The sequence below is a fragment of the Stylophora pistillata genome, chromosome 7, assembly GCF_964205215.1.
Source record: "Stylophora pistillata chromosome 7, jaStyPist1.2, whole genome shotgun sequence".
Lineage (NCBI taxonomy): Eukaryota > Metazoa > Cnidaria > Anthozoa > Scleractinia > Pocilloporidae > Stylophora > Stylophora pistillata.
Window position 1 is genome coordinate 8356451 of NC_142525.1, and position 24558 is coordinate 8381008.

General features: G+C 41.1%; 3 protein-coding genes and 1 pseudogene across 6 annotated transcripts in view; 3 read left to right on the forward strand and 1 right to left on the reverse strand.

Moving 5' to 3' along the window:
- The first annotated feature begins 496 nt into the window (after positions 1-496).
- LOC111344285 (neuronal pentraxin-2) lies at positions 497-3333 on the forward strand. Its single transcript, XM_088729086.1, has 4 exons — positions 497-649; positions 1394-1505; positions 2396-2606; positions 2761-3333. The coding sequence occupies exons 2-4, from the start codon at positions 1427-1429 to the stop codon at positions 3152-3154; spliced, it is 684 nt and encodes a 227-aa protein (XP_088585212.1). The 5' UTR covers positions 497-649; positions 1394-1426; the 3' UTR covers positions 3155-3333.
- Positions 3334-7662: 4329 nt separating this feature from the next.
- On the reverse strand, positions 7663-14901 carry LOC148726485 (uncharacterized). Of its 2 annotated transcripts, none has more exons than XM_088729068.1 (2): positions 13950-14831; positions 7663-8473 (listed from the first exon to the last, which is right to left on the reverse strand). In XM_088729068.1, the coding sequence occupies exons 1-2, from the start codon at positions 14364-14366 to the stop codon at positions 8072-8074; spliced, it is 819 nt and encodes a 272-aa protein (XP_088585194.1). In that variant the 5' UTR covers positions 14367-14831; the 3' UTR covers positions 7663-8071. The 2 variants fall into 2 exon arrangements, 1 of the variants encoding a protein (XP_088585194.1); XR_015990154.1 differs by lacking the exon at positions 7663-8473 and adding an exon at positions 10328-11967 and having other exon boundaries at positions 13950-14901.
- Positions 11523-12319, forward strand: LOC148726486 (uncharacterized; annotated as a pseudogene).
- A 9115-nt stretch (positions 14902-24016) lies between the features above and the next one.
- LOC148726487 (neuronal pentraxin-1-like) overlaps positions 24017-24558 on the forward strand; it is a 71145-nt gene continuing 70603 nt past the window's right edge. For 2 of the 3 annotated variants that reach the window (XM_088729077.1, XM_088729078.1), the window contains exon 1: positions 24017-24175. In XM_088729077.1, coding sequence (XP_088585203.1) covers positions 24091-24175 — 85 coding nt within the window. In that variant the 5' untranslated portion in view covers positions 24017-24090. The remainder of the gene's footprint in view (positions 24176-24558) is intronic. The other variant, XM_088729076.1, reaches the window with a different exon arrangement.

The following is a 24558-nucleotide window of genomic DNA, read 5'->3' on the forward strand; positions in this document are numbered from 1 at the left end:
TGAAACGAATTTATTCTGAATACACCACAACTTTCAAAAAATTGCTTGCGTTAAACTGAGAGACGTAATCAGTAAATAAACAAGATTGCAAACTCAAATTTGCATGCTGAAGTACTACTTTTGTTTTATTTTGTATATTGTAGACATCACTTTGTCAATAGTCTAAATGAGCATCACCTAAGGCTAAATGAGTCAGTCGTAGAAATTAACCGGGCTAAGCTAACGGGGCTAAGCTAACGGGGCTAAGCTAACCGGGCTAAGCTAACCGGGCTAAGCTAACCGGGCTAAGCTAACCGGGCTAAGCTAACCGGGCTAGTCGTAAAAATTCACCGGGCTCAAGTCTTTCACGACCAAAGATATTCCAACCTTAGATCTGGGTCTTGTCTAAGTCGCAAGCATTTTTAAGTAAGAGTGCTTCATATGCAGATGAATAATGAAACATTGGAAGATCACAATGTCACGAATCAAGTCATTATAAACACGTTGGCCGTTCTGAATTTTCTTGTCTGACTAATGATAAATTAATTAGATTGATATGGCTGTAAAGGCTTTCCTTTACTTACGCTGAATCTCTTGTTGGAACTCTCTTAGTCATACTGACAAGATAAAGTGCTTTTATTTCTCGCTTATATCTTGGCCTTACACTCAGGTGAGCACAGACTATGTGCAATTTGTAAGGAAAACGAGAAGTAATTATTTAAAGTAGCGCCGCGAAATTTTCATTGACTATAGATAAAAACAAAGGGATCTTTTTATCATGATTGCACAGATATTTCTAACGACCATAGTTCTGGTGATATCCTATAGTCCTCGATCCCGGCTCGAGTGGAATATGTTTTTAAGAAATTCAATCAAAATAGTTACTGAATTCTGTCACGTTTTCGTTATTTACGACTGTTTAGGGAAACGATTACACACCCTCTAAGGCTATTGTACGGGTACAATATTTTCCCTTTGAAAGATGTGTCTCATGGGCGAGACTCGAAGTTATGGAAAATCGGCCACACTGCCTTTTTGGGCGGGCCATATTTTTCTTCTCTCGCTAAGCAATAAAAGCCGTACGGCTCACCACAGACGCCTGATCTCAATTAAAATGCACTCTCTTGGATAGTTTCGCCAGCCACGTAATTTACTCTATTTATTCGCAGTATTTGTGCGAAGATTAAGTCTATAATTCTATAATTTAGGAATATGTTGTGTCTGTTTCAGTTTCTCGTTGATAAGTGCAATATGTTACATTTTTTGATCAATGTCAAAAATGCAAATCTGTTGCATACGCTAAACATAGTCACATATAGACATCTCGAGAATAGCTTTTATCCGGTGAAAAGTTAATCTTAACAACATGTTTCATAGCATTGACAGAGTAAGCAACTGTGTTACTTGTCCACAGGTCTCTTATCGTGACCAGATCAAAAGGAAAATCATGATTTGTCTGCCCTTATTTGTCTGTTTATGTCTCGTATCCTCTTTCAGAGGATACGTCACTGGCTCCTTTGTCAAAGGTAAGTCAAATTTCCCTATGATAGAATATTTCAAGAACGGGTTTTGCAGCACTTTAAGGTTAACCAAGCAAAATAAAGAACATCTTATGTTGAATGATATTTGCAAAAACCACTGTTGATATAAAAATAATCACTCTATCGTGTTGAGAGTAGAGTTAACGAACAAGGACTGAGATGCCATCGGGAAAAGTGGCTAGGAATAATAAAAAAAAAGTTGCTGTATGTAAGAATTAAATAAACGGAAAATCAAGATTTGGATAGTTCCCAAATAGGCTACTATAGGGGGCAATAAATAAAAACTTCATTTTGCCACGTGCAGGAAAAAATAATGGTAATGTTTTGGCTAGGTCTGGAAAACGGGGAAGACTCTGATTGGGCAGGAGTCTCCAACTGTTTAAACTAGAACCCAAGCCTCAGGCGGACAAAGTAGAGTAGGGGAGTGAAACATGATAACATGCTAGGTTTTCACTCTTCAGTAAGAGTAGAGAGGGTAGGAGAGATAGGGGGTAGGAGGTAGGAGAGATAGGGGGTAAGGGGTAGGGGGAGGGAGGGAGGGGTACACACATCGTACTCCTCATCACAACTTGGCATAACAAATTTCTATGAAAAGAGTAACTAGAGCTTGATTCGAAAACATGAACTTTGTTTAAATTGAAGGATACCACGTTGATCAGGGGGCGTAGGAAAGCTCTTTATTGCGAAAGGTCCTAAAACGATTACATTTATTGTTTTATTATAATTTTTTTTTTCGGTAAAGTTTGTTACAATTGTTTTTCGTAGCGAAGAGGGAAAAGAGAAGTTGATTGTTGAGAAGTACCACTTTCTTCATCATTCACGTAAATTTCATTCAAAACACCATTAGCTCTTTTTTATTTTTACTTTTCAAACAGATTACGCTCTTTACTTCCCAAACAAAGATGTTGGTACTTACGCTAATATCTGGGGTATGCCCAGTTTGACGAGGTTCACCATATGCTTCTGGATGAAAACCAAAGCTTCAAATTTGGGTACTCCATTCAGCTACAATGTGGCTGGAGGGGATAATGAGCTCCTGATTTATAACTACGGAGGCTTCCGCCTTTTCATAGGCGACAAGAGTAGGTGAGCTACCTTGACAAACTCAACCGAGCCGCTACATGCCTCAGTCGCTAATTAAATGCATTAATGTCAAATATATATGACATATATGACTAAATTTTGTAATCTTAGGTCGCGAGAGCAGTTCTGAATTATATCATCACTGTGTTTCTGACAGGAGAGTGCACGGGTCGGCTAATGATGGAAGATGGCATCACATCTGCTTCACGTGGCGAAGCCATGATGGTGCCGTGAGGTTTTACAAAGATGGAAGACTCCGCACCCACGATCTGAATGGCCTTAAAAAGGGTTATACAATTAAGGGAGGAGGTTCTCTGGTTCTAGGACAAGACCAAGATTCACCCGGAGGAAGATTTGCAAGTTATCAGTCCTTCCAAGGGTATCTGACCGATGTGAATGTGTGGTCGTATGTACTATCTTCAGCAAAGATCTGGAAGCTCTCAAAGTCTTGCCTTGCAGGGAATGGGAATGTATACAAATGGAACGACTTCATTTATGGGGTCAAAGGGAAAACCGCGATTGTCATGCCATTGCCGTGTTATCCAAAGTAATGATTCCGCTCCGGAACGACACCGTGTTAAAAATAAGTGGCCAGTCTAATTAAGGTGACAAAAGTTTAGTTTAGCTATGTTAAGGGGTAACTTTAAGCGTACTGGGTACTTAGTGTTAAAATAAATGAAAATGTAAGCGATCTGACAACACAGAATAAAAATTTTAACTATGCTACGAAGATAGTGGTTTATACAATTTTCTATTGTGTAAAGGCTTTCATTTGCCCGCGTAGCTCTGTCATAGGTACAGAAAACTGGCGCCAACAAACGTGACGGAAAACGAGAGGCAGGGGTGCCAAAGGCGGAGAGGGGTGCCTCAGTCCCTTTCACGCACTCTTACGTGCTCTCATTGGTCCAGTGGATTCTACCGACTGTTGGACCCGTTCAATAGCTTTTGGAAATAAGCACTGAATATTTGTTTCTGTTTTGCTTTGTCTTTTTTCTTTTTCTTTTCCTATCTTCCTGGCATTGTGCCCGAAGCTATGACAAAAAAGCCTTAAGCCCAAAATAACCATGGCATAAGTGATCTAACATCAGCTGGGTTTGAATAACTGATCAAAGTAGAAGCAAGGAAGATACTTAATGATGAACTGATCGTCGATTACAGAAATTGCTGAACCGTCGAGAGGAAAGTGGAGCCGGCCACTTCTATAGGAGAGGAGCTTTGAAAGTCTGCAGTGCAAAGTCCTCCATGTGAGTGCGTTTCGTTTTCTTTTGCAACGGTTACTAGTGAAATTTGAACACAGACTTTCGATAAGCGTTGTGCGACCAGAAAGAGAATAAAACTAAGTCAGGCAAGTGGCGATCCACCCTTGTTGAGCATAAACGATTCTGAGGAAAGATCTATGACAAGCACTTGGGAAGAGAGCTAAATTTGATTTAAAAATTTTATTAGCATCTTATTTACAAAGCTCAAAGACTGAATAGCTACGTAGCGCGTTCGCAAACTTTGGTTGAAGTCTGTTTGGGACAAACTATCATATACTGTTTGTCGTTTTGGTGGCACAATGTTATCCATTGGTTCAAGGTCCCTTAGAGCCTTACCGGGGCTTTCTAGAGTAACTTTATCTGAATGGATCGATGTTACTGAAACTATTTTTTTTTTCAGTAATGTTTCCGTGACACTCACTTCTTCGAAGACCTGACAAATTTTGCATCTCCAATTTATATCAGAATAAAACAGAATTTTCACATTAAAGATAAGCAAAACTCTTCCAATAAGATCATAGTTTGTCATCCATTGGGATTACTGAGTTCGAAGAGCTCCTACTTAAACTGGTGCTCAAACTCTTTCTCCGTGTTTTCATCGGCCATTTTAAATCGTTAAGCTGATAACCGCTGTTCTTTCGGTTCCAGACTCAGGTTCCCTGTTCCTCGTTCGTTGCCCTTGATTTCATTTCTTGGTTTTAGTAGAATCCAATCTGAGGTGATTTAAGGTCTCTTTAATAGCATTATTTTTTTCTCTTAGAAAATTTTTTTCACTTAACAATTGGTTCATGCTTTAGCGTGCACTATCGAGTTATGGAGCTTGTGGGAAGTTTGGAGAGCACGAAAGAAGCGTAAGAGTTACCCGAGGGAATAGCGGAGGGCAACTCAAGCTTTTTGAGTGCTCTCTAAACTTTCCACGCCCTCCATAACTCGATAGTGCACAGCTAAAAGCATGAACTAATTGTTTTATAACATAGCCGGGGGAATTTTGCATCAAATCCGACGCGAAAAACGGACAACAATATCAGAATAGATTGCTCGCGGTAAGCGAAATATTAAGCAAAACAGGAATTGGTTTTATATTTCAACTTTTCTGTTGAAAGCTCCGCCGAGTTTTATTTTACCGCAGTTTAAATACAACGTTCTTTACCTTTGAAGGTTGAAACAGACGAGTTTGTCATTTGAATAAAGGCTGATAGTTCAAAGAAACTGTTTGGGGCTCCGTCGGTGGGGGTGACAAAATAACTTGGATATATCAACAAAGTTGAAGTGGTAAATTGGCCACCGTAACGATTACAAAAGCTGACGTTTCGAGCGTTAGCCCTTCGTCGGAGCGAAAGAGTTTGTCATTTGCTTGGTTTCACCAGAGTGTCTTTTTGTCAAAATTTGTTGCATTTCACCCTCGGACAGTGAAGCCAATCGTGACGGCACTGATGCCGAGTCTCCTCTTCCATTATTTTTCTCTTTTTCTGCCTCATTTAAGAACTCTAGTCCAAGGGAAAAGGTCGGAAAATTGTGTTCATTTTGTGACTGGTGGACCGAGTCTCTGTTTGTATCCACTATTGTCACAAAATGAATAATTTTTCCCCGCGCTAACAACGGCCGCTCGCGCGAAAAAAGAAATTTTGGCGAAGTGATTTGTTGACGCTATCAGCGTGCACTGTCGGGATTTTGAGCACGCTTACGTATACTGAATTTTATTGCGCAGCTCTGCTAGCTATGTTATTATGGTATTTAGAGTGCAAAAATTCCTCAGTATTGCAATCATGAAATTCAACCGAACTTCGATTTCCACTTTTTCCACTATAATTTTTTGACTTGTAAAAAGAACAGTAGCCATCGACCTTAACAGGAAAATAAGATAATATGACTCAAAAAACAAATAATACGTTTCCTGTACTTCTCTTTCCGACTTAAACGCTTCATATTAACTTTCAATAAACTACACCTCACTTGTTATCTCAATATATCCTACATCTATGAGCTGATTTTCACTAAGTTCACAGCAAATATGTCTCCAAGATGAACAATGACTATTTGTTTGCTTATCGCAAAATTCAAAGTTGTCCCACGGCTCTTTTAGCCTTAACAGAGGACTGGAGAGCTGAACTTGACAAGCACAACATTATTGGAACGGTAGTGATCTACCTTAGCAAGGCGTTTGATTGCCTACCCCACGATCTGCTCCCTGAGAAACTTAATTTTTATGGACTTGAAAAAAATTCCGTTTCACTCTTACGGAGTTATTTATCTTCCCGATATCAACGGGTTAAGGCGGGGAATACTTTCTCCACGTGGATGGTTGTGTCTACCGGAGTACCACAAGGGTCATTACTAGGACCGCTATTGTTTAACATCTTTATGAATTACCTTATATTCGCGGTTGAGAATTGTAGACTTCTTAGTTATGCAGACGACGCTAAACTCTATTTATCACACCATGATCCCCGAGCATTGCAAGGATGGTATAAACCGAGACTTAGCCAGTACAACACAATGATTTCGACAGAATGGGATGGTAGCAAATCCAGGAAAATATCAGGGTTTGGTGTTAGGAAACACTGATTGTGATTTCCAGTTAGAATGCGCTGGAAGGCGAATACCTATTTCCAGTGAGATGAAATTATTAGGTGTAACATTGGATGACAAGCTGAAATTTGATGCTCATGTTACATCAATCTGTCGAGAGGTGGCGGATCAGGTTAATGCTTTAAATAGGCTCAAAAATATCCTGCCTCTTAAAACCAAGGAAGCACTTTATCGCGCATTTATTTTACCTCACTTCAATCATTGTAGCCGGAAATGGCATCACTGTGGGGAAAGGAATACAAAGAAATTGGAAAGGGTAAATCAACGTGCGTTTAGATATGTATATAAAGATAAGGGTATTTCATATGAAGACTTGTTCGATGGTAATAAGGGCTTGCATACGACATTGAAGAGTCGTAGGTTTTAAGACATGTTGCTCAGTAACGATCAATAACTGCTTTCTAAATAAGGCTCCCAGACCTACTGCTGACTTAGTTAAACCAAGGAGGACTGATTACAATTTGAGAGGCACTAACATGCTTTCCTTACCTAAGATTAACAGTACCAAGCATGGTCTTGAGTCATTTCGTTATTTTGCTGCTAAGACTTGGATCCCATCAATTTAGTATGTTACTAACATCACTCCTCACTCCAAAGTCGTAAGGACAATCACATCTTATATATTCTAGACGGTTACTTGTATTTAAGGGTCTCCATTGGTTTTAGTGTTTAGTGCAATTTTTGTTGTTGTTTTTTTTTTCTTATGTTGCCTGTCAAAACGTGCAGATCTTTAATATTAAGGGACCCTTTATTATTATTGCCGGGGGGGAGGGAGGGGCGGGGGTTGTGTCACAATTTTATTTACCTGATCGTCCCCATAAGGCTTTGTAGTATTTTAGGGACCCCACCTCATTAGCAGTCAATTTTCTATAGTTCCCGTCCCCCTCTTTATTCTTTTGGCAACGACAGACCCCCTACTGTTTCCAACGAAAACCACGTGATCCTCTAAAGAACGTTCAGTTGTTCAACAGCCTAAAATTTAACTGTTTATTGTTATGAAGGCAAACGTTACATATTTATGTGTTATAAAATGAAGGTGACACTTTCGAGACCCCCACACAGTAGCTGTAGACAACCAGTCATATGTCCACCGAAAGTTCGGCTGAAATTTTTTAAAATGTTCCTAGAATATGCAAAGCGAAAATTACTTATGGCCCAGCACTTCTTTATGACAAGATGTCACAAATTAAGTAATAGTGACAAAACAGAAATATGTGACGTAAGAATTTATTTGAGAAAATGAATTTAATGACGTCCAATAAATTGATGGCATGTTTTTTGACAAAACGGCAATCCTGCAATGTACTATACATATAGCATTGTGTGACAGAATATCAGCCATAACGAAGAAGCAAACAATCAAACTAGACGTAATGTAGCCAAAATTCATACAGGAGGCAGACGATTTTGATGTGAAAAAAGCTCACCATGAAGGGCATAACTTCAAGGGAATATGATTCCAGCGTTATTTACATGTGTAAACTCAGTCACGCATTTCCATCTTCATGTAAAATACTCAAACTAAGGCTGAGACATCACATCTTTATGAACAAATAAGTGATGCTCTCAGTTTAAAACTAGTTGACTATCCCAGAATGTCTTTTTCTTTGTTAAGAGAAATCATGAGGCTGTTAAGGCTAAAAGTGCAGTACCGACATATCGGCTGATAACCTTCTTGAATTCGTCCCAAATGTAGTTAAGTGTTGGCCTACGTACGCAACGACCTTGAATGGTTCCATCGGCAAGCTGAGAAAAGTAAAACTCCCAGTTTTCTTTTCCAGCTTTTATAGCGAAGTCATTTCCAGGATGAGCGAAGAAGAAGGAGGCGTTCGCTAAGTCTCCTCCAACTTCTAGGGCTAAAGGAATGAAGTCGATTGCTGCTCGCAGGAATTTAAGGGTCACCTTCTCTGTTTCAGTGAGGTAAGGATGGCGACCTTCATTTCCACACTTTCGCAACAGGATTTTGCCAAGTTGTGGAGCAGTAATTTCTGGAATGTATATTGTGTCCACTCCTAAGAATTGCTGTCCAAGACAAGATAACGGGAACAATCGAAAGTTACAAATGATCCAAACTTTGGCCCGAGTTTAATAACTTCTTTACCTGCTTAACTTTGACGTACTGCATACTTCTCAACTGTTCTATTTCCAATTTGGCAAAGAACTAAATTAGATTTGGTTTGATTCGAGTTTTCTGATTGCTGTGGGAGCCATATCGTCAGTATTTCCCCAATCAGTAAGGACCGTCGTAACGTCTCGAAAATTGAAAACAGGCATCTTTTGTAACATTGTAATAAATTTGATTCACATAGTTAAGCCACGAAATCTATATCAGACTGCTGAAAAACCTTTCTAGTTTGCCAAGAAAGTTTGAATTTCCCTCTCGATAGTTTTAGCATATTCTGACCACTATAAATCGCCATCGGGCGATGGCCGTAAATAACCTTGATTTAGACTTAAGTTTTGGGATTTGGGAACCGATTGACAACTCTGTCTTACACGGCCGTTAAGTTTAGACCTTTATAGGTAAATACATGCAAAACCCCTGTACTCTTTCGACTTTTCAAAAGTTATGAGCGTTTGAATCAGCACATGTACGAGCATTTGCGCTTTTTTTCGCCTACTCCGAAATCGAACCGCTACAGCAGATCTCGTCATAAATGCAGCTTATTCGTCAAAAATTGGGTTTATGCGAAATTTCAGACATTCCTCGCTGTAAAAACTGGTGAACTTAATGATAACTCCAGCAAATAAATCCAAATAAGCCATGTTTCGCGCTTAATGTCCTGTTGAAACTTTGGATTCCAGCAGCATTTTCTTAAAGAATCAGTCCTTGAATTCCACAATTCTCTATGTGTCGAAGCTTGAGAGCTAAAATTTGGAATTCACAGCTGGACGATCGCACTGTCGCGTACAGCAGTGATGCTGCTTTCACAGAGGTCCTGTGCAGAGTGGCATGCAAAGGCCATTTTGTCTTAATGCTATCCTCGCACGCACTAATGAGAGATGACCTGGCTTCATCGTTTATCAGCCAATCAGAGAATAAAGGTAAAAACAGACCGGGAAGGAATCCCTTGGGGGCTTTTATGGTCGCGTCGCTTTGTCGCCTTCCAATTGTATCTTTGCTCTCACAAGCGTGTCGTAAGCGATTTCCTCTTATGGTAAGAGATGATCGGATGTTCTATAAAAATTGTTTTCAGCAAGGGCTGGTTGAATATCCAGGTGGATTGGGAAGTTGTGAAAGCCATTTCTTAGGCATGTCATCGATGTGTTTTCCCCGACGCACTTGGTCAAATAATTTCATTAACCCTTTCCTGTGTCTTTTATCGTCGGTGCTTTGAAAGGTTTATAGAAAACTCCGTTGTCGAGTTAGGAAAGGTACGTTTTTTATTGGGGAAGGGGGGACGGCGGGGTATTTTAGAAATTTTTTGCCAAAAAAGTCGTGGCCTCCCACTTTCTAGTCTCCCTCGCAGCCGTTTTTTTGGATGTCACGCAACGCTCCCCCAAAAGAACGGCTGCTGACAACCGGACTAAATTCCTTTCTCATTGTCCTTGCGGTTTGGTCGCGGTCTATTGAACAGACCAATCACATACCAGAAAATCTGAATGACGTAACGTTTCACGCGAAAATGTGGATGTTGGGAGAAACACTGAAGAATTTTGTCAATGAGAGCTCGAAATGTTTCACATGTTCATCGTTGTGCCCTGGTAAATATAGAGTATATATTTTTGGGAAACCTTCTCACAATTTCGTTGAAATTATAGAATCTACGCTTAACATAGACGTGAACTGCTACGCCAACGACACGAACGCTAGATTGTTTGAGCGGTTATTAAAGTTTCAGCGAGCAACTGAAGAAAGTAGAAGAAGCTAAAAACTGAACTGAAACTCTTTATTCGCACTATTTCAAGAGGTTACTACAGATTATAAAAGTCAGAATATATAAGAAACAGTAAGTTACATCAATAATCGAAAGGAAATACAAGACGCCTTTCAATCTAGGCCAAGGGCTAAACGCTTGCTTCGACCTACACATGGAGATCAGGAGGAAAAAAGCGCGTGCTTGCCGTCAACAAACCGGGCAAAGACTCGAGAACACTGCAATTTAGGTCGGCCAACGTCTCCTACACTAATTTTACTTCTTCATTTGCCAGTCCGCTGATAGCTGGAGCGAACCCGATTAGTTATGTTCGTGGCTTCTTATCACCGGTACAGGAAATCGGCCCGAATTATCGAGTGTTTCCGCACGTTGGTACAACGCAACAACAATAACAATGATATGACCACTTTCATCGGTAACATGTTCAAACACGAGCGGGAGTGCTTGATATATTAACGATTTCCCGGATCCTGTAGGCAACTTAACAAAAACATCTTCTTTCTCGACTAAAACTTTTTTAATTGCAAGCTTCTGGTGAGCTTTAAACTCGAAAATTTTGAACTTTGACGACGCTTTGCGAAAAGCTCCTTCAAGCACCACCATTTGTCTTGTGTTTTCCACATGAGGATCGCGATAGAAAACGATATCTGATTGGACGAGTCTCAAAAGGTGAGTCTGGCGCGAAAAGGTTCCTGAAAATGGAACCCGAGCTGTGATTGGCCAATTCGGAGAAAGGGATGTAGTTCGGTTGTCAGCAGCCGTTCTTTTGGGGGAGCGTTGCGTGACATCCCAAAAAAAACGGCTGCGAGGAAGACTACCCACTTTCCAGATTAGATTAATGCATGACCCCTCATAAATGCCTAAACAAAAAGGATCTGACCCTCCCCCTCAATTCCTCCAAGACAAAAACAACCGGAAGTGAAAATAACTGACCGGAAGTGTTGCTCACATAACCGTGTCTGCGCACAAAGCAGTTAATTGCGTGGCGCTGGTGGCACATCGGGTGCGGGAACAAGTGAAAGTACAAGTCCAGAGAAGTGGAAAGATGAAGATCTGGGGTGGTTCCCGAACCCAAAGGGCGAATGTACTGAGTTCTCAAATAGAATTTTGTGAGAAAGGTGAGCTTTATATTGAGTATAGACGAATGTCGTGTAAAGAGAGAAGTGGTAAACTATCTAAATTTTGCGAGAGGGATGAGACTACCGGTGCTCCACTTCCAACTCGACGATCATATCCCGACTATGGCAAGCTACCAAACTTCCATTATCTCTCTTGGAGTGCAACTCCCACCGATGGCCGTGAGCCGGATGACTTCCAGCCTCGAGTTCAGATTAAGCGATTGTTTGAGGAAAGTGAAATAGTCAGTGGGGACAGTGAGGCTATTAGAAGGTTTTCAGATAAATAAATTGTCCCCCAAAAGCTTGTAGCGGATTACATTGAGCACCATGCCCAGATAAAAATGCGCAAGGAGAAGAAGAAAGAGGAGACTGAAACTGGAGCGAATGGAACGGCTGAACCGGGAGTACAATGACATTGACTGGGTTGGACTGTACAACTCCGATAAGCTGTCGTCGTTGAGGGTGGACGAACTATCCTTGTACTTTTCCCATCACAATATCACCTTCAACGGGAAGAAAGCTGAAAAAGTCACAATGATAAAAGCGCACATTAGTAGCTTGCTGTACAATTTAATGGGGCGTCAACAACCTCGGAAGCCCCCACTCAGAAATGTACAACAACAAGTGACCTCGTCACTTTCCGAGGTGGAAACTGACTCGCAAAGTGATGTGGTAGATCGAGTTGTCGGTTCAAGCCCGAGTAGCTCAAGCAACGAATTGTCACCGGATACTAATTTTAAACCAGAGCCCCGCGCGGAAACATTACCGACGTCAAAATATGGACGAAAGCGGGCACGGGTCGAGAGAGACAATTACGTTAGTTGGGACAAGATAGATTTTTGACACAATATTTCGACATATGTTTAAAATGATGTAGATTGATTTAGACTGGTAGCTTTGCTTATATATATAAGTCAGTTTAGGTTTCTGTACACTTCGCGTGTTTGGTAACAAATAATTAAAAGTTAACTAACCGACATGGAGTAGTTTTTTCCTTGCTGAAAAAAAAAACTATGACCCTTCCCCGGCTGCGTATCAAACAGGTTTGACCCTCCCCAATTTATAAAATATTTACTAATGACCCTCCCCTCCGAAGCCCCGGCCCAACCCCCCCCCCGCCAATAAAAAACGTACCTTCCCTTACACTTTGGCCTCTTCCTTTTTTTTCTGTCTTATTCATGATGACTGTTGTTGTGTTGCTTTTTAGAGGGTTTAAAGCAGAGTTGTATTTCAACTCTTCTAGAACTGAGATCTTATTGTGTTACAAATTGTTTATGGCCAGCAATCTTTGAAAGTTGAGTTATGACATTTTCAAAATAGCTCTCAAGGGTAGTAAAGGTTTAACCGGTGGCATCCAGTTTGATATGAAACTGATTTTGTTCTTTTTTTTTTGTCCGTGAAAGGTATAATGGAGGCGCATTCATCGTACGAACAGATCTCGCAAGAGTTGGCCTGATTGTACATTTATTTGTCACGGGTGTTAGGATGAATTTGAGACCCTTCGAAAGCACGCTAATTCGGCTGTCAGAAATTTGATAATGCGACGCGACCACAAAAGCCAGACGGGGAGTCCGTACCGATCTGTCTTTACTCTTACTTTCAATTTTTTCCGCAAAATCTTGAAAATTAGCGCTTAAAAACTAGCTAATATATGGCTCGATGATCGAACAACTAAAAAAGCACTGTCAGATCGAAGGATGGCCAAATCTTACAGCGAGTTCAAATTGTTTGCTCGAGCGTTGACCCGACGAATTGAATCTGAAGGCTGTCACGCCACGCATGCGCTTAACCATGATTTCGTGCCTTAAAGTATTTACCATTCGTAGTCACGCAGTGACAGCCTGTCACCCTTCCCGAAAAAAACAAACTGTAACTACTACAGCATACTAAAATAATAGAGGTAAAAAGAGTTGTTAAAGAAATCGCTGCAACATTAGGGGTTAGGCAGTGAGAGATTGACAGTGAGGTGTCTTGCCCGCGCTGCTCTTCCTTGTTCGTAATTCCATAGCGTTCATATAAGAGTCCGATCGAGAGCCACATTACAGTAACAGGAAGCACAATGATAACTCAATAACATAATAAACATACAGCTTGCATTTTTCCGTTGCTGCTTCAGACTCGGGCGAAACATGTTTACCAATCTAAGTGATATTTACGTGCTATAAATGTGCCTTGTGAGTATTGTAAACGAATCGTAACGCTCGATAACTACAGTTGTAAAGTGATTTTTTTCATGCAAAAGCGACCTGAATTTAAATTCATAAGAACCGACGGCAAGCTTACTCTTCTTTCCTCTCCTATATCTTCCGGGATCCCGCATAAGAAGGAGAAACTTACTCGAAAGTACTGATCGAATCTATCACGAATCAGTCTTTGCTCAAACAGTTCCACTTCAAAGATGGCATTTAGCACACAAAACATTGGAGTATTGGGGCATTACTTTTGAAGAAAGGCAGAAATCACTACTTACACATGAAAATTAACACCGATCACAGAAATTACCTTGCTCATTCCTCGGTTACCCTTCACGACACTCGAGGAACTTCCCATATTGGTGTTTACAATACACTTCGCCACTGAACAACAACAACGAAAAAAACTGGATGAGTGTCGAACTTTTTCGAAAGATACGAAGCGAGTATTTCCCTCGACTTTTATGTCAGACTTAAATGTATCACGGGCATTTTGGCTTAATGCTGTCTGGCATGAGGTCATCATGCTCCGGAAATGCTGAAACCTTAAATTAATCTTTTCCATTAACATCCCGCGTCTTGCACAAAGTGTTTGATATGAATAAATATCCCGAATTGACCTTCGATGACTAATGTTCACCGCTTCAAAGTCATCCAAAAATCCTCCGACATTTCCATAGACATGTTCCAGCCAAGCACGCAATCGTACAGCAGAAAACATCATCATGACGTCAAAGGCTGAACAAACCTATGCTTTGCTTTATTACAACTCTCTTTGTTCGCTGCACAGAGAACCACATATGTTACTTTTTTGAGGACTGTTTTGTTGTCAGTCGTGAATGTCGACTTCATCTGATGATGAATTGTCCCATAAATCATCTGAGGCTTCTTAGGATAGTTTTGCTTCTGCAAACGATGAATTTTTGCCATGAGAATAACGGTAAAGACGGAACGGCACGGACTCTCCATGTGGCTTCTGTGGTTGCGTCGGGATTATCGCCTTCAAATTGTATTTTTGCTTGTCGTAAGGGGTTTTCCCTTTTTGTGCGTAAGAAATAATCGGATGACATAGAAAACTGGTTTTTGGTTATGGCTGATTGTGTATCAAGGCGGATATTGGGAGTTTGTGAAAGCCATGTCTACTTTTCAAGGGGCTCTGCAAAATCTGCGAGCCACGGTGCGAGCCATGCGAGTTATGCGACCCATTTTTGCGAGTATTTTTTTTTCTTTGATTGGTCCAAAGTCTGGGAGGTCGTCAATCATTTCGCGCCTGACTATCACTTAACTATGATAGTTATAAACCGTCCGCTCACCATTTTGAAGCGATGATCCTGGGGACGAGTGTAAACGGTACAACCTCCCTCCCAGGGTACTCTCTCTTTCCCTGGGAAATTTATTTTAAATTTAGCTACAAAAGTGCTTAAAATTGAAATATTCCTAGAAAAAAAATCATAATCTCGCTTCGGTTGCCAGAACTATTGCTGGTGCGTCAAATATGAAAAATACTCTGAACATCTGTACGTCGTGCCAAGTCTTGCGTCATAGTAATGGCCGTCCTGAATTGGACGAATTTTTTCTTCGTTTCATATTTTTGTTATTTAGAGAAAATTTTTTTCTATTCAAATCGCTCAGGATCCGCAAAAAATAAAAACAATGCGACAAAAAATAATTAAGGTTCAAGACTTAAGTAAAGAAGTTTTCTGAGGAAAACGTACGGCTCCACCCCCTTCCGCTACTCGAATGGGTTGTTGAGTGGTAATCCTTGGCATATGGTATTTCGTGGACTGGACTGGACTAGTACAACGCGGACTAGTAAAGCGCGGACTAGTAAAACGAGGACTAGTAAAACGCGGACTAGTAAAACGCTGACTAGTAAAACACGGACTAGTAAAACGCGGACTAGTAAAACGCGGACTAGTAAAACACGGACTAGTAAAACGCAGACTAGTAAAGCGCGGACTAGTAAAACGCGGACTAGTAAAACGTGGACTAGTAAAACGAGGACTAGTAAAACGCGGACTAGTAAAACGCAGACTAGTAAAACGCTGACTAGTAAAACGCGGACTAGTAAAACGCGGACTAGTAAAACGAGGACTAGTAAAACACGGACTAGTAAAACGCGGACTAGTAAAACGCGGAATAGTAAAACGCTGACTTAACAACAACAACAACAACAACAAAAAAACAATTTCATACGAAGGCGATCACAAGACTTGATGGCGAGCCAATTCAGTGAGTGACAATCCCTGTTTGACCTTTAAGCTACAAATGGGTTTGACATGCGCCAGATACAAACGATTTTATAAATTTAGGCTAATAAAGAAATAATTTTATTTAGCAGCAGTTCAAAATCTCAAAATACACTTTCTTCATAAATTTCACGGCAGAAACGCAGGAATTCGATGACTAAAAGTCGCATTAAATCTCCTTGTGTCTAGGTAGAAAGAGTCTCATTGACTTCAGCTTTTCGGTGGAAGAAAAACCGATTTACACACGCCATTACAGAAAACAAACAAGCAGACTGACAACTCCAAAACACATATTTGCATTCACTTACAATTTGACTTTCCGTGACAATTTAAAACGGAACAGAGGTAAATCTTCGAAGATTAATCGTTGTTGGAAATAAAAAGTTAGGCGAGGTGGAGTGTAGGGTGGTTACACCTCCTCCTCCCCCACCTCAACTTACCACTGTGGTTTTGTCTGGGTTCCCTTTTGAGGGCTCCAATGAAGCGATACGTACTGCGTTGTCTGCTTTTGGCATCGTCAAGTCTGTCCGTCATCAGTCTTGGTCGGGTAGACCCTCGGTTTTTACTGGGTCTAGAATTATTCAGATGGTGGTTCAGAAAGTTATTCCACCCTTCATTGGTATTAGAGGTATACGTTGTAGGGTTTGGTACAGGGGGCAACCCCTGCAGTGCACTGTGTGCCGTAAAATAGGCCATAAGGCTGCGAGTTGCCCTTCCAAGGGCAAGTGTTTTAGGTGTTCACAGCAAGGTCATTTTGCTAGAGATTGTAAGGCCACCGTCACAGACGATGTCGAGCCATCCTCTATGCCTGAAGAGCCGCCCGCTGACAGTGCTGATGAAGCCTGCTCGCTCTCAACTGAGGCGAGTGAAGATCGCTTCACCTCTTTAAACGAGGGTGAAGAACCACTAAATGATTGTGTACCGGCAACACAGGGTTTTGCTAACCCTGTTTCTGATATGGATGTCGGAGAGACGAGCTCTGCTTCTCGGAAGCGTTCAGCCTCCCCAGCTCCCACTTCTGCTAATAACACTGTCAAGAGGACCCAACAGGCCCCACCCACTGATTCTGCTGCTGCAGCCAAGCCTATTGCTGTTACTCCTTCAGAACTTTCCGCTGCTTTCTTAAAGGACCCGCTGCTTCGCACTTCTCCATCTGAGGACCGCGTTTTTTTGGCCGAGATTGCGGTGTTACATCACCTGCCTGCTCCTGCTGGTAAAGATATTTCCGTTTGGTACTCTGATCCGAGATATGTTTTTGAACAGCGTGAAGTTTCTACTGCCTTTAGGCTTTACCGGTCACTTAAAAAATCTAAAGAACCAAAATAAAATATATAACTAACTTAGGCTTAATAAGAAAACTAAAAGAAAAAATTAGTTAAGTTTTGAGCGGGTGTGTTTAATTTCTGGGTGTGTGTGTGTTAATTTTTAAGTGAGGTGGGGTTCGATTCCCCAGCGAGTTTGGCGTCTGGTGACCCTCGTTTTTGGTGGTCCCCTTCCCTAAGGCATTGCACGTAAGCCAATGGGTTGGGATTAGACATGTAGGTCGGCGGGATTGCACCTCCCTTCATCGGGGCCCGGCCGTCCACCTTAAACATAAAAAAAAAAACTGCGCTGATGAGGCCCAGAAGGCCGAAACAGTAAAAAGCTCGTGCTTTTGTCGCCAGTGCCTAGTCAAAGCGTGAATCGGAATCCGAGAGTTTTCAGGTAGTTTTCCCTCTGGGCCCTCTCTTCTACTTTTGCTTTGTGTATGATGAGGGATTTAACAATGAATGTGGATGGATTGGAAGAGATGTTTAGGATTGGTAACGAAATGTTCAAGACCGCTCAACTGTTAATGGCGACTCATACGCTTCAAGAGCTGCTCGCACTTCTGATATTACAAGTGAAACAAGACCGCCAAAAATACGGTTTCCCGAAAACAGCATGCCTCAAAGGCCCAAATCTGTCTTCTTTATGTCAAAGAAGAATACAAGCGCCCATGCTGTATTTGATGCTTTTGCCGAGTGTAATGTCTCTCCGACCGACATTCAGTGTTTACAACGTAAACTGAACGGTGAAGTTGTGGTCACCTTCAAATCTATTGCCGCCAAAGAACAGTTCCTACGCCTAAATACTCTCAACATTGATTCCGAACCTTTCGCCCTTCAAGACATCGACAAACCGCTCACTTTCCTAATTATCTACGACGCTCCTTTCGAACTGTCTGAATTTGCAATAATTAAACGCCTTACGCCCTACTGTGAAGTCATTCATTATCGCCGAGGAAAATACTTGTACGCGCTCAACATTTATAACGGTCTCCGACATTACAGAGTCCGTATCATTAAGCCCATCCCCAGCTTTCTTCGTTTTGGGAAGTACCAGATTTTTATGAAATACAACGGTCAGAACCCAACCTGCCAAAAATGCAATCGTCCAGACCATTTCAGCAACGCTTGCACAAACAAAATTTGCTTCAATTGCGAAGGTGTTGGCCACGAAGCCCATGATTGTTCAAGCCCCTTATTATGCTGTATTTGTAGGCAGGAAGGTCACTTTTGCGTGAACTGCGAATATTCGTGGGTGTTCCCAACAATTCATGGCACTCACACTGACGAAAACCAAGATGTAACTATTGACGAAAAAATAGACGAAAACCTCCCTCTGTTCTCCTGCCGCCAAAATCACCCACCAACGAAAATTGTACGCAGATTTTTATGAAATACAACGGTCAGAACCCAACCTGCCGAAAATGCAATCGTCTGGACCATTACAGCAACGCTTGCACAAACAAAATTTGCTTCAATTGCGAAGGTGTTGGCCACGAAGCCCGTGATTGTTCACGCCCCTTATTGTGCTGTATTTGTAGGCAGGAAGGTCACTTTGGCGTGAACTGCGAATATTCGTGGGTGTTCCCAACAATTCATGGCACTCACACTGACGAAAACCAAGATGTAACTATTGACGAAAAAATAGACGAAAACCTCCCTCTGTTCTCCTGCCGCCAAAATCACCCACCAACGAAAATTGTACGCAAAATCCTCCACCATCCACCGACGAAAATTGTACGCAAGATCCTTCACCATCCGCCGACATCTGTACGCAAGATCCTCCATCCCCTCCACCGCCTGATGATTTCAACGAGACTCAGCCACCCTCTCAACCTGAACAGTCTGAGCAACATTCTCAACCCGGACAACCTTTGCAACACTCTCAACCTGAACAGCAACACTCTCAACCCGAACATTCCTCGCACAATCTCTCTGAACAATCTTCTCAACCGTGATCCATCTCTTCTGATTCCCCGATCCTGGATCCTCATGGTTTCATTGCTCCCAAATCCATCAAGCCATCATCTCGTCGCACACCTGCTCGCTTGCCTGATGTGTCCCTTGCCTGCACTCGTAAACCTACTACACCTACGCTCACTACTGGAAAGCCACGCTCATCGATACCTGTTCCTACCACAGCCTCGTCTCATCCACTGTATACCACTGAAACCGAAAATGATATGGAAACCACTCACCATCTCAAAAGAAAATCATCCGATGTATCTCCAAGTCGAAAAGGAAACTACCCCCACAGAAAAGAAAAAAGGAAAAAATAGACTCTCTAAAAAGTCCAAGTAAGTCTTTATTTTTTTTAAGCGAGTCTTTTTTCCAATTTCCTTCAAACTCTTAACTATTAAAGCAAAGGGGCTAGCAAGCCCCCTTACCTACAATTTCTTGTTTGATTTGATCGAGAAGTCCAACTGGGATGTCTGTTTTGTAGAAGAAACATTAATTCATTCTAAATCTACTATCAAATCTCTATCCCGTAAATGGCTGGGCCGTAGTTTTTGGTCCCCTGCCTCCGGGAAACAGGGTGGTGTCGTCACCTTGATTTCTTCGGAATGCTCAAACGAAATCGTATCTTGAAAGAAGGACTCACGAGGTCATATTGTCAGTGTTTTGATCAGGTGGAACGACTAGAACGGAAAAGTTTTTTTGTTTCGATTCATGAATTTTTCATTCCCTCCTCTGCGACTATCATCGGAGGAGATTTTAGTTGTTGCGGCAACGCTCTCGATAAGTTTGGTGGGAATATCTCTATACACAAAGACTATAAATCTTTAAAAAGTGATTTCGCGCTTTCAGATGTTTGGCGAAATTTACATCCAGGATCAAGAGAATTTACGTGGTTTAATTCCACACGGTCAATTGGGAGCAGACTTGACAAGTTTTTAATTTCGAAAGATTTATTATCACCTAACGTTAAGTGTGACATTCGCCCTTGTTCGATATTCGAACACGATTTTGTTTTCTTAGCTTTGATATTCCCACCGCTGTAAAACGCGGTCCAGGCGTTTGGTATTTTAACAACTCTCTTTTGAACGATAAGGATTTTTGCGCTACAATAGAGAAACTAATCGATGATCATGTAAGTATTTTATCTTGTTTTCCGTGTCTCCAAGATTATTGGGAGTTTTTAAAACAGTCTATTAAAGAAGAAACGATCTCCTTTTCCCGCAAGAAGCGAAGACAATTGCAAAAAGACCAGGTGATTTTGACGAACAAATCGATCAGTCTTCGTCAACGTTTAGTTAACGGAGACAATTCTGTTATACCTTTAATTTCTGACACCGAATGTCGTTTGAAAGCCCTTCGAACTTAATAAGTCGAAGGAATCATTATTCGTAGTACAGAAGAATGGCTAGAGGAAGGCGAACGCCCCAGTCGGTACTTTTTTAGTTTATAAAGAATTAAAGCTCAACGATCCCACATCTCTTCGGTTTATGATTCTACCGGTATCGAAGTCTCCTCCCAAGAGGAGGTTGAAAAAGCTCAGATCGATTTCTACACTCAGCTCTTTTCCGAAGAACCGATAGATGCTGCTCTTCAAGACGATCTTTTATCTTCTCTATCACGGAAATTAACTTTTGATCAGGCGTCATCTTGTGAAGGCGAGATCACGCTTGACGAACTTACTCTCGCTATGAAAAATATGAATAGGGATAAATCACCTGGCCCTGATGGCCTTTCGGTTGAATTCTACGCTAGATTTTGGGATCGTTTAGCTTCACATTCATGTCGAGTCTTAAATGCATGCTACCAAATCGGAGAGATGTGTGATTCCATGAAGATGAGCGACATACGCGTTATTTTTAAGAAAGGAGATCGTAAGAATCTGAAAAATTGGCGTCCGATTTCCCTCTTAAACGTTGATTATAAGTTATGCTCAGAAGTTCTCTCTCTTCAACTATCTAAAGTTCTGGAATATATCGTTGACCCTGATCAAACTTGCTCTATGCCCGGACGCAAAATTACTTCCAACTTACATTTACTTAGAGATATCTTAGATTACATGGACCGCACGAATGAAACCGGCATTTTGCTCAGTTTCGATCAAGAGAGAGCCTTCGATCGCGTTAATCGCACCTATCTGCAAAGCCTCTTACCCCGTTTTGGTTTTGGCCCGTCTTTTTGTTTTTGGATCAACAGTTTATATAATGGCGCCAATATGCGTGTTATTGTTAATGAATGGCTAACCGATGCGATTCCTTTGTCTCGTGGGGTGAGACAAGGGGATTCCCTGTCTCCCCTGCTTTATGTTTTGTGCGTTGAAACTCTCGCATGCAAAATCCGAAATAATCCTGTGATCGAAGGCTTTCTCCTTCCGGGCGCACATGGTTTCTGCTATAAAGTTGGAAATTATGCTGACGATACGACCTGTATAGTGAAATATTATCGCTCTCTGCAAGTTCTATTCAACATGATTAATATTTACGAGCGTGGCTCTGGGGCACGCCTTAATCTCACGAAAACAGAGGGCATGTGGTAGGGGGCGTGGCGTACGCACGACGACCAACCCCTTGGCCTCAAATGGATGACAAAAATTAAAACTCTAGGTGTTTTTTTGGCCGCGATACTGAATTAGACAACTGGCAGCCAAAACTAAAGAAATTAGAAAAACATCTAAATTTATGGAAATCCTGCTCTCTTTCTCTCGTCGGCCGATCGTTGATTATTAACACCCTCGGAATTAGCCAGCTCCTATATCTCTCTACAGTTTTGCGTGTCCCGAAATGGGTCATTTCTAAGGTTAACGCTTTAATCTGGCTAGTTGTGTGGAGCTGTCGAATTGAAACGGTTAGCCGAGCGTCCTGCCACCAATCTCTTAGCAATGGCAGTCTCGGCCTTTTAAATCTCCTGATCAAAGGTAGCTCTATACATTTAGCCTCCGTAATTTCCGATCTAGATGATCGCGCATCAAAATACTTTTATTTGGCCAGATATTTTCTAGGCTCTAGGCTTGCCTCCTGTCGCTCGAAATGGAGCTCTCTTCGAGATAACTCCACCCCGAATACACAGATCTTGACGCCCTATTATGAGAATGTTCTCTCGGCTCTCACCACTCTACGTGGGATTCTCTCCCGCACGGAGTGGTGCGATTTGGAATTTTCTTCCAAGAAATGTTATCGAACTCTCTTAAAGGAAAACTCCAGATCTCCAATTCTTCATTGGTTTTGGACTCCCTTCCATCCGATTGAGTTTGATCTTGACAAATTTTGGAATTTAGTGCGAGATGACTTTTCTGAAAATTATAAGAACGACATACTCTGGAAAATTGTACTTCGCGCTATTAAGGTCCGTGATTCTCTTAAGAATTGGGGATATGTCGACTCAGATAAGTGCGCCTTCTGTTCCCGTAAAGAAACTATGGATCACTGTTTTCTCGATTGCCCCCGTGTGAAATCTGTGTGGTCCCACTCTTCCCCTGTTATTTCCTCTATCCTTGGAACTAGCTTTCTCCCATCCTGTACCTATGTTTTCTTTTTGCGTTGGACCCTTGCTGGCCCAAAACAGAATCGTATTTCTCGCTTTCTATTTAAGACAATTCTGTACAGCATCTGGAAATTTCGAAATAAATCTACCTTCCACAATGGGAATGACCCCCCTGAGAGTATAATTCGCTATGCCCTCAGCGAGACCAAAAACAGAATTGCGTGCGACTACTCCCGACTCTCGTTATCTAACTTTAGAAACACTTGGGAGTCCCCATCAATCTGTACATGTGATGGGGACTCCTATAGAATACTTTTGTCATTAGATTACCTTAAGCTTTAGTTTACATTGGATTAAATTGACTTGCAATTATTTACAACTTAGGATTAGCATTAAACAATCCTAGCGTTACATTAATATTAGTCTACATTACCCCTAGCCATACCAATATTATAGATTAAGCTTATATCAAAATTAGACCTAACTATTTTGGAATTATTTATAACCTTACATTAATATTAGTAATATTTAATACTCGTATATATTTAAGAACTCTTGAACTTTGGAACCGTGGACTGTTTATTAATAATTAGTCGGGGCCAAGCCTACGTGCTTTAGCACTTTTATTTTGTAACTTAGGTGGTTTGTTATGAATAAACCCTTTTCAAAACTTAAAATACGCCCCAAGGAAGGGTCCTTATACAGAAAATTTTATGCAGTGATATTCCATGAATAACTAAAAGTCAAGACTAAAAGCGAAGGAATTAATTAGCCCTGCAGTAACGAAAAATGTAATCCGCAAAAGCACAAGGACTACTACGGCCGGAAAATGTAAACAGAGCTTGCCGACCTCAAATAAGGCTTTGCCACTTTAGCTGTTATTTGAACTAGTAAATTTTTTTCTGCTGTTAACTGAGTATTTCAAAAGTAGACAGAATTATTTCTCAATCCGTTCGTGCCGTTTTGAAGAGGTTTTTATTTTAACTTATCATCAAAATTAAAGCTGATTTTGTCGTTTTTTTTTTAAACCTGATCAAGTTCCCTTTGAAAACATCGTTGTGTGTAGCGAGTTGAAATCAAATTCCTGTAGGCTCTTGTCAACTTATGGATGATCACTGCGTTCCAGCATTTGGAATTCGTTTTAAAGTTATGCTGATTGTTATGATTTATTTTGGCACGAGGCTAGGAAAACAAGAAGGAAAGTGTCCCTTGGATAATGACATGAAAATGACCCTGTGGAATTCCTAAGGATCATATATCATTTTTGCGTGCTTGGAACGAAATACGGCGTTATTATTTCATAAGTGTATTTAAATAGGCTGTTTCAAGATTAATGTCCAAGAATAAAACCCCGCTGTAAACTGATAACACCTTTTTTTCTTTGTTTTTTTTTTCTTCGTTTATCTTTTTCATAATAAGCCGATATGTTATGAATTGGTAGGTCTGAAACATTGGTCTGATGAAAATGACTTCTGTGCCCGTGTTGGTCTACTTGTTTCTCGCATCCACTTCCACAGGCTATGTTAGCGGTTACCCAGAGAAAAGTAAGTATATTCATCAGTACTTTTCTGCAATAACCGGTCGCCTGGATAAAACGTATCATTGTGTTTAATGATCAAGACAACCAAGCAATAATTGACTCATTGAGGGACACATTATTGAAAGTAGAGCTCAAAAACATGGGTTCAATTACCTTCAGGATAGGTGGGGTGAAAAATCAGCTGCATTCAAGAATGAAAGCAGTGGAAAATTTATGAGGTTAGGCGCGTGGCAAGGTCTGTTAGAAAAATGTTAGTGTCAGACAAGTGGTCTAAAGACTCCTAAGAATGATGAGATGGAAGGTTCCAGACCCCATGGACTCTCAACCTGAATCTGTCAACGAAGAGTGTAATTGCGTAAGTTTACCTTGGATGGATGAGAAACGAAT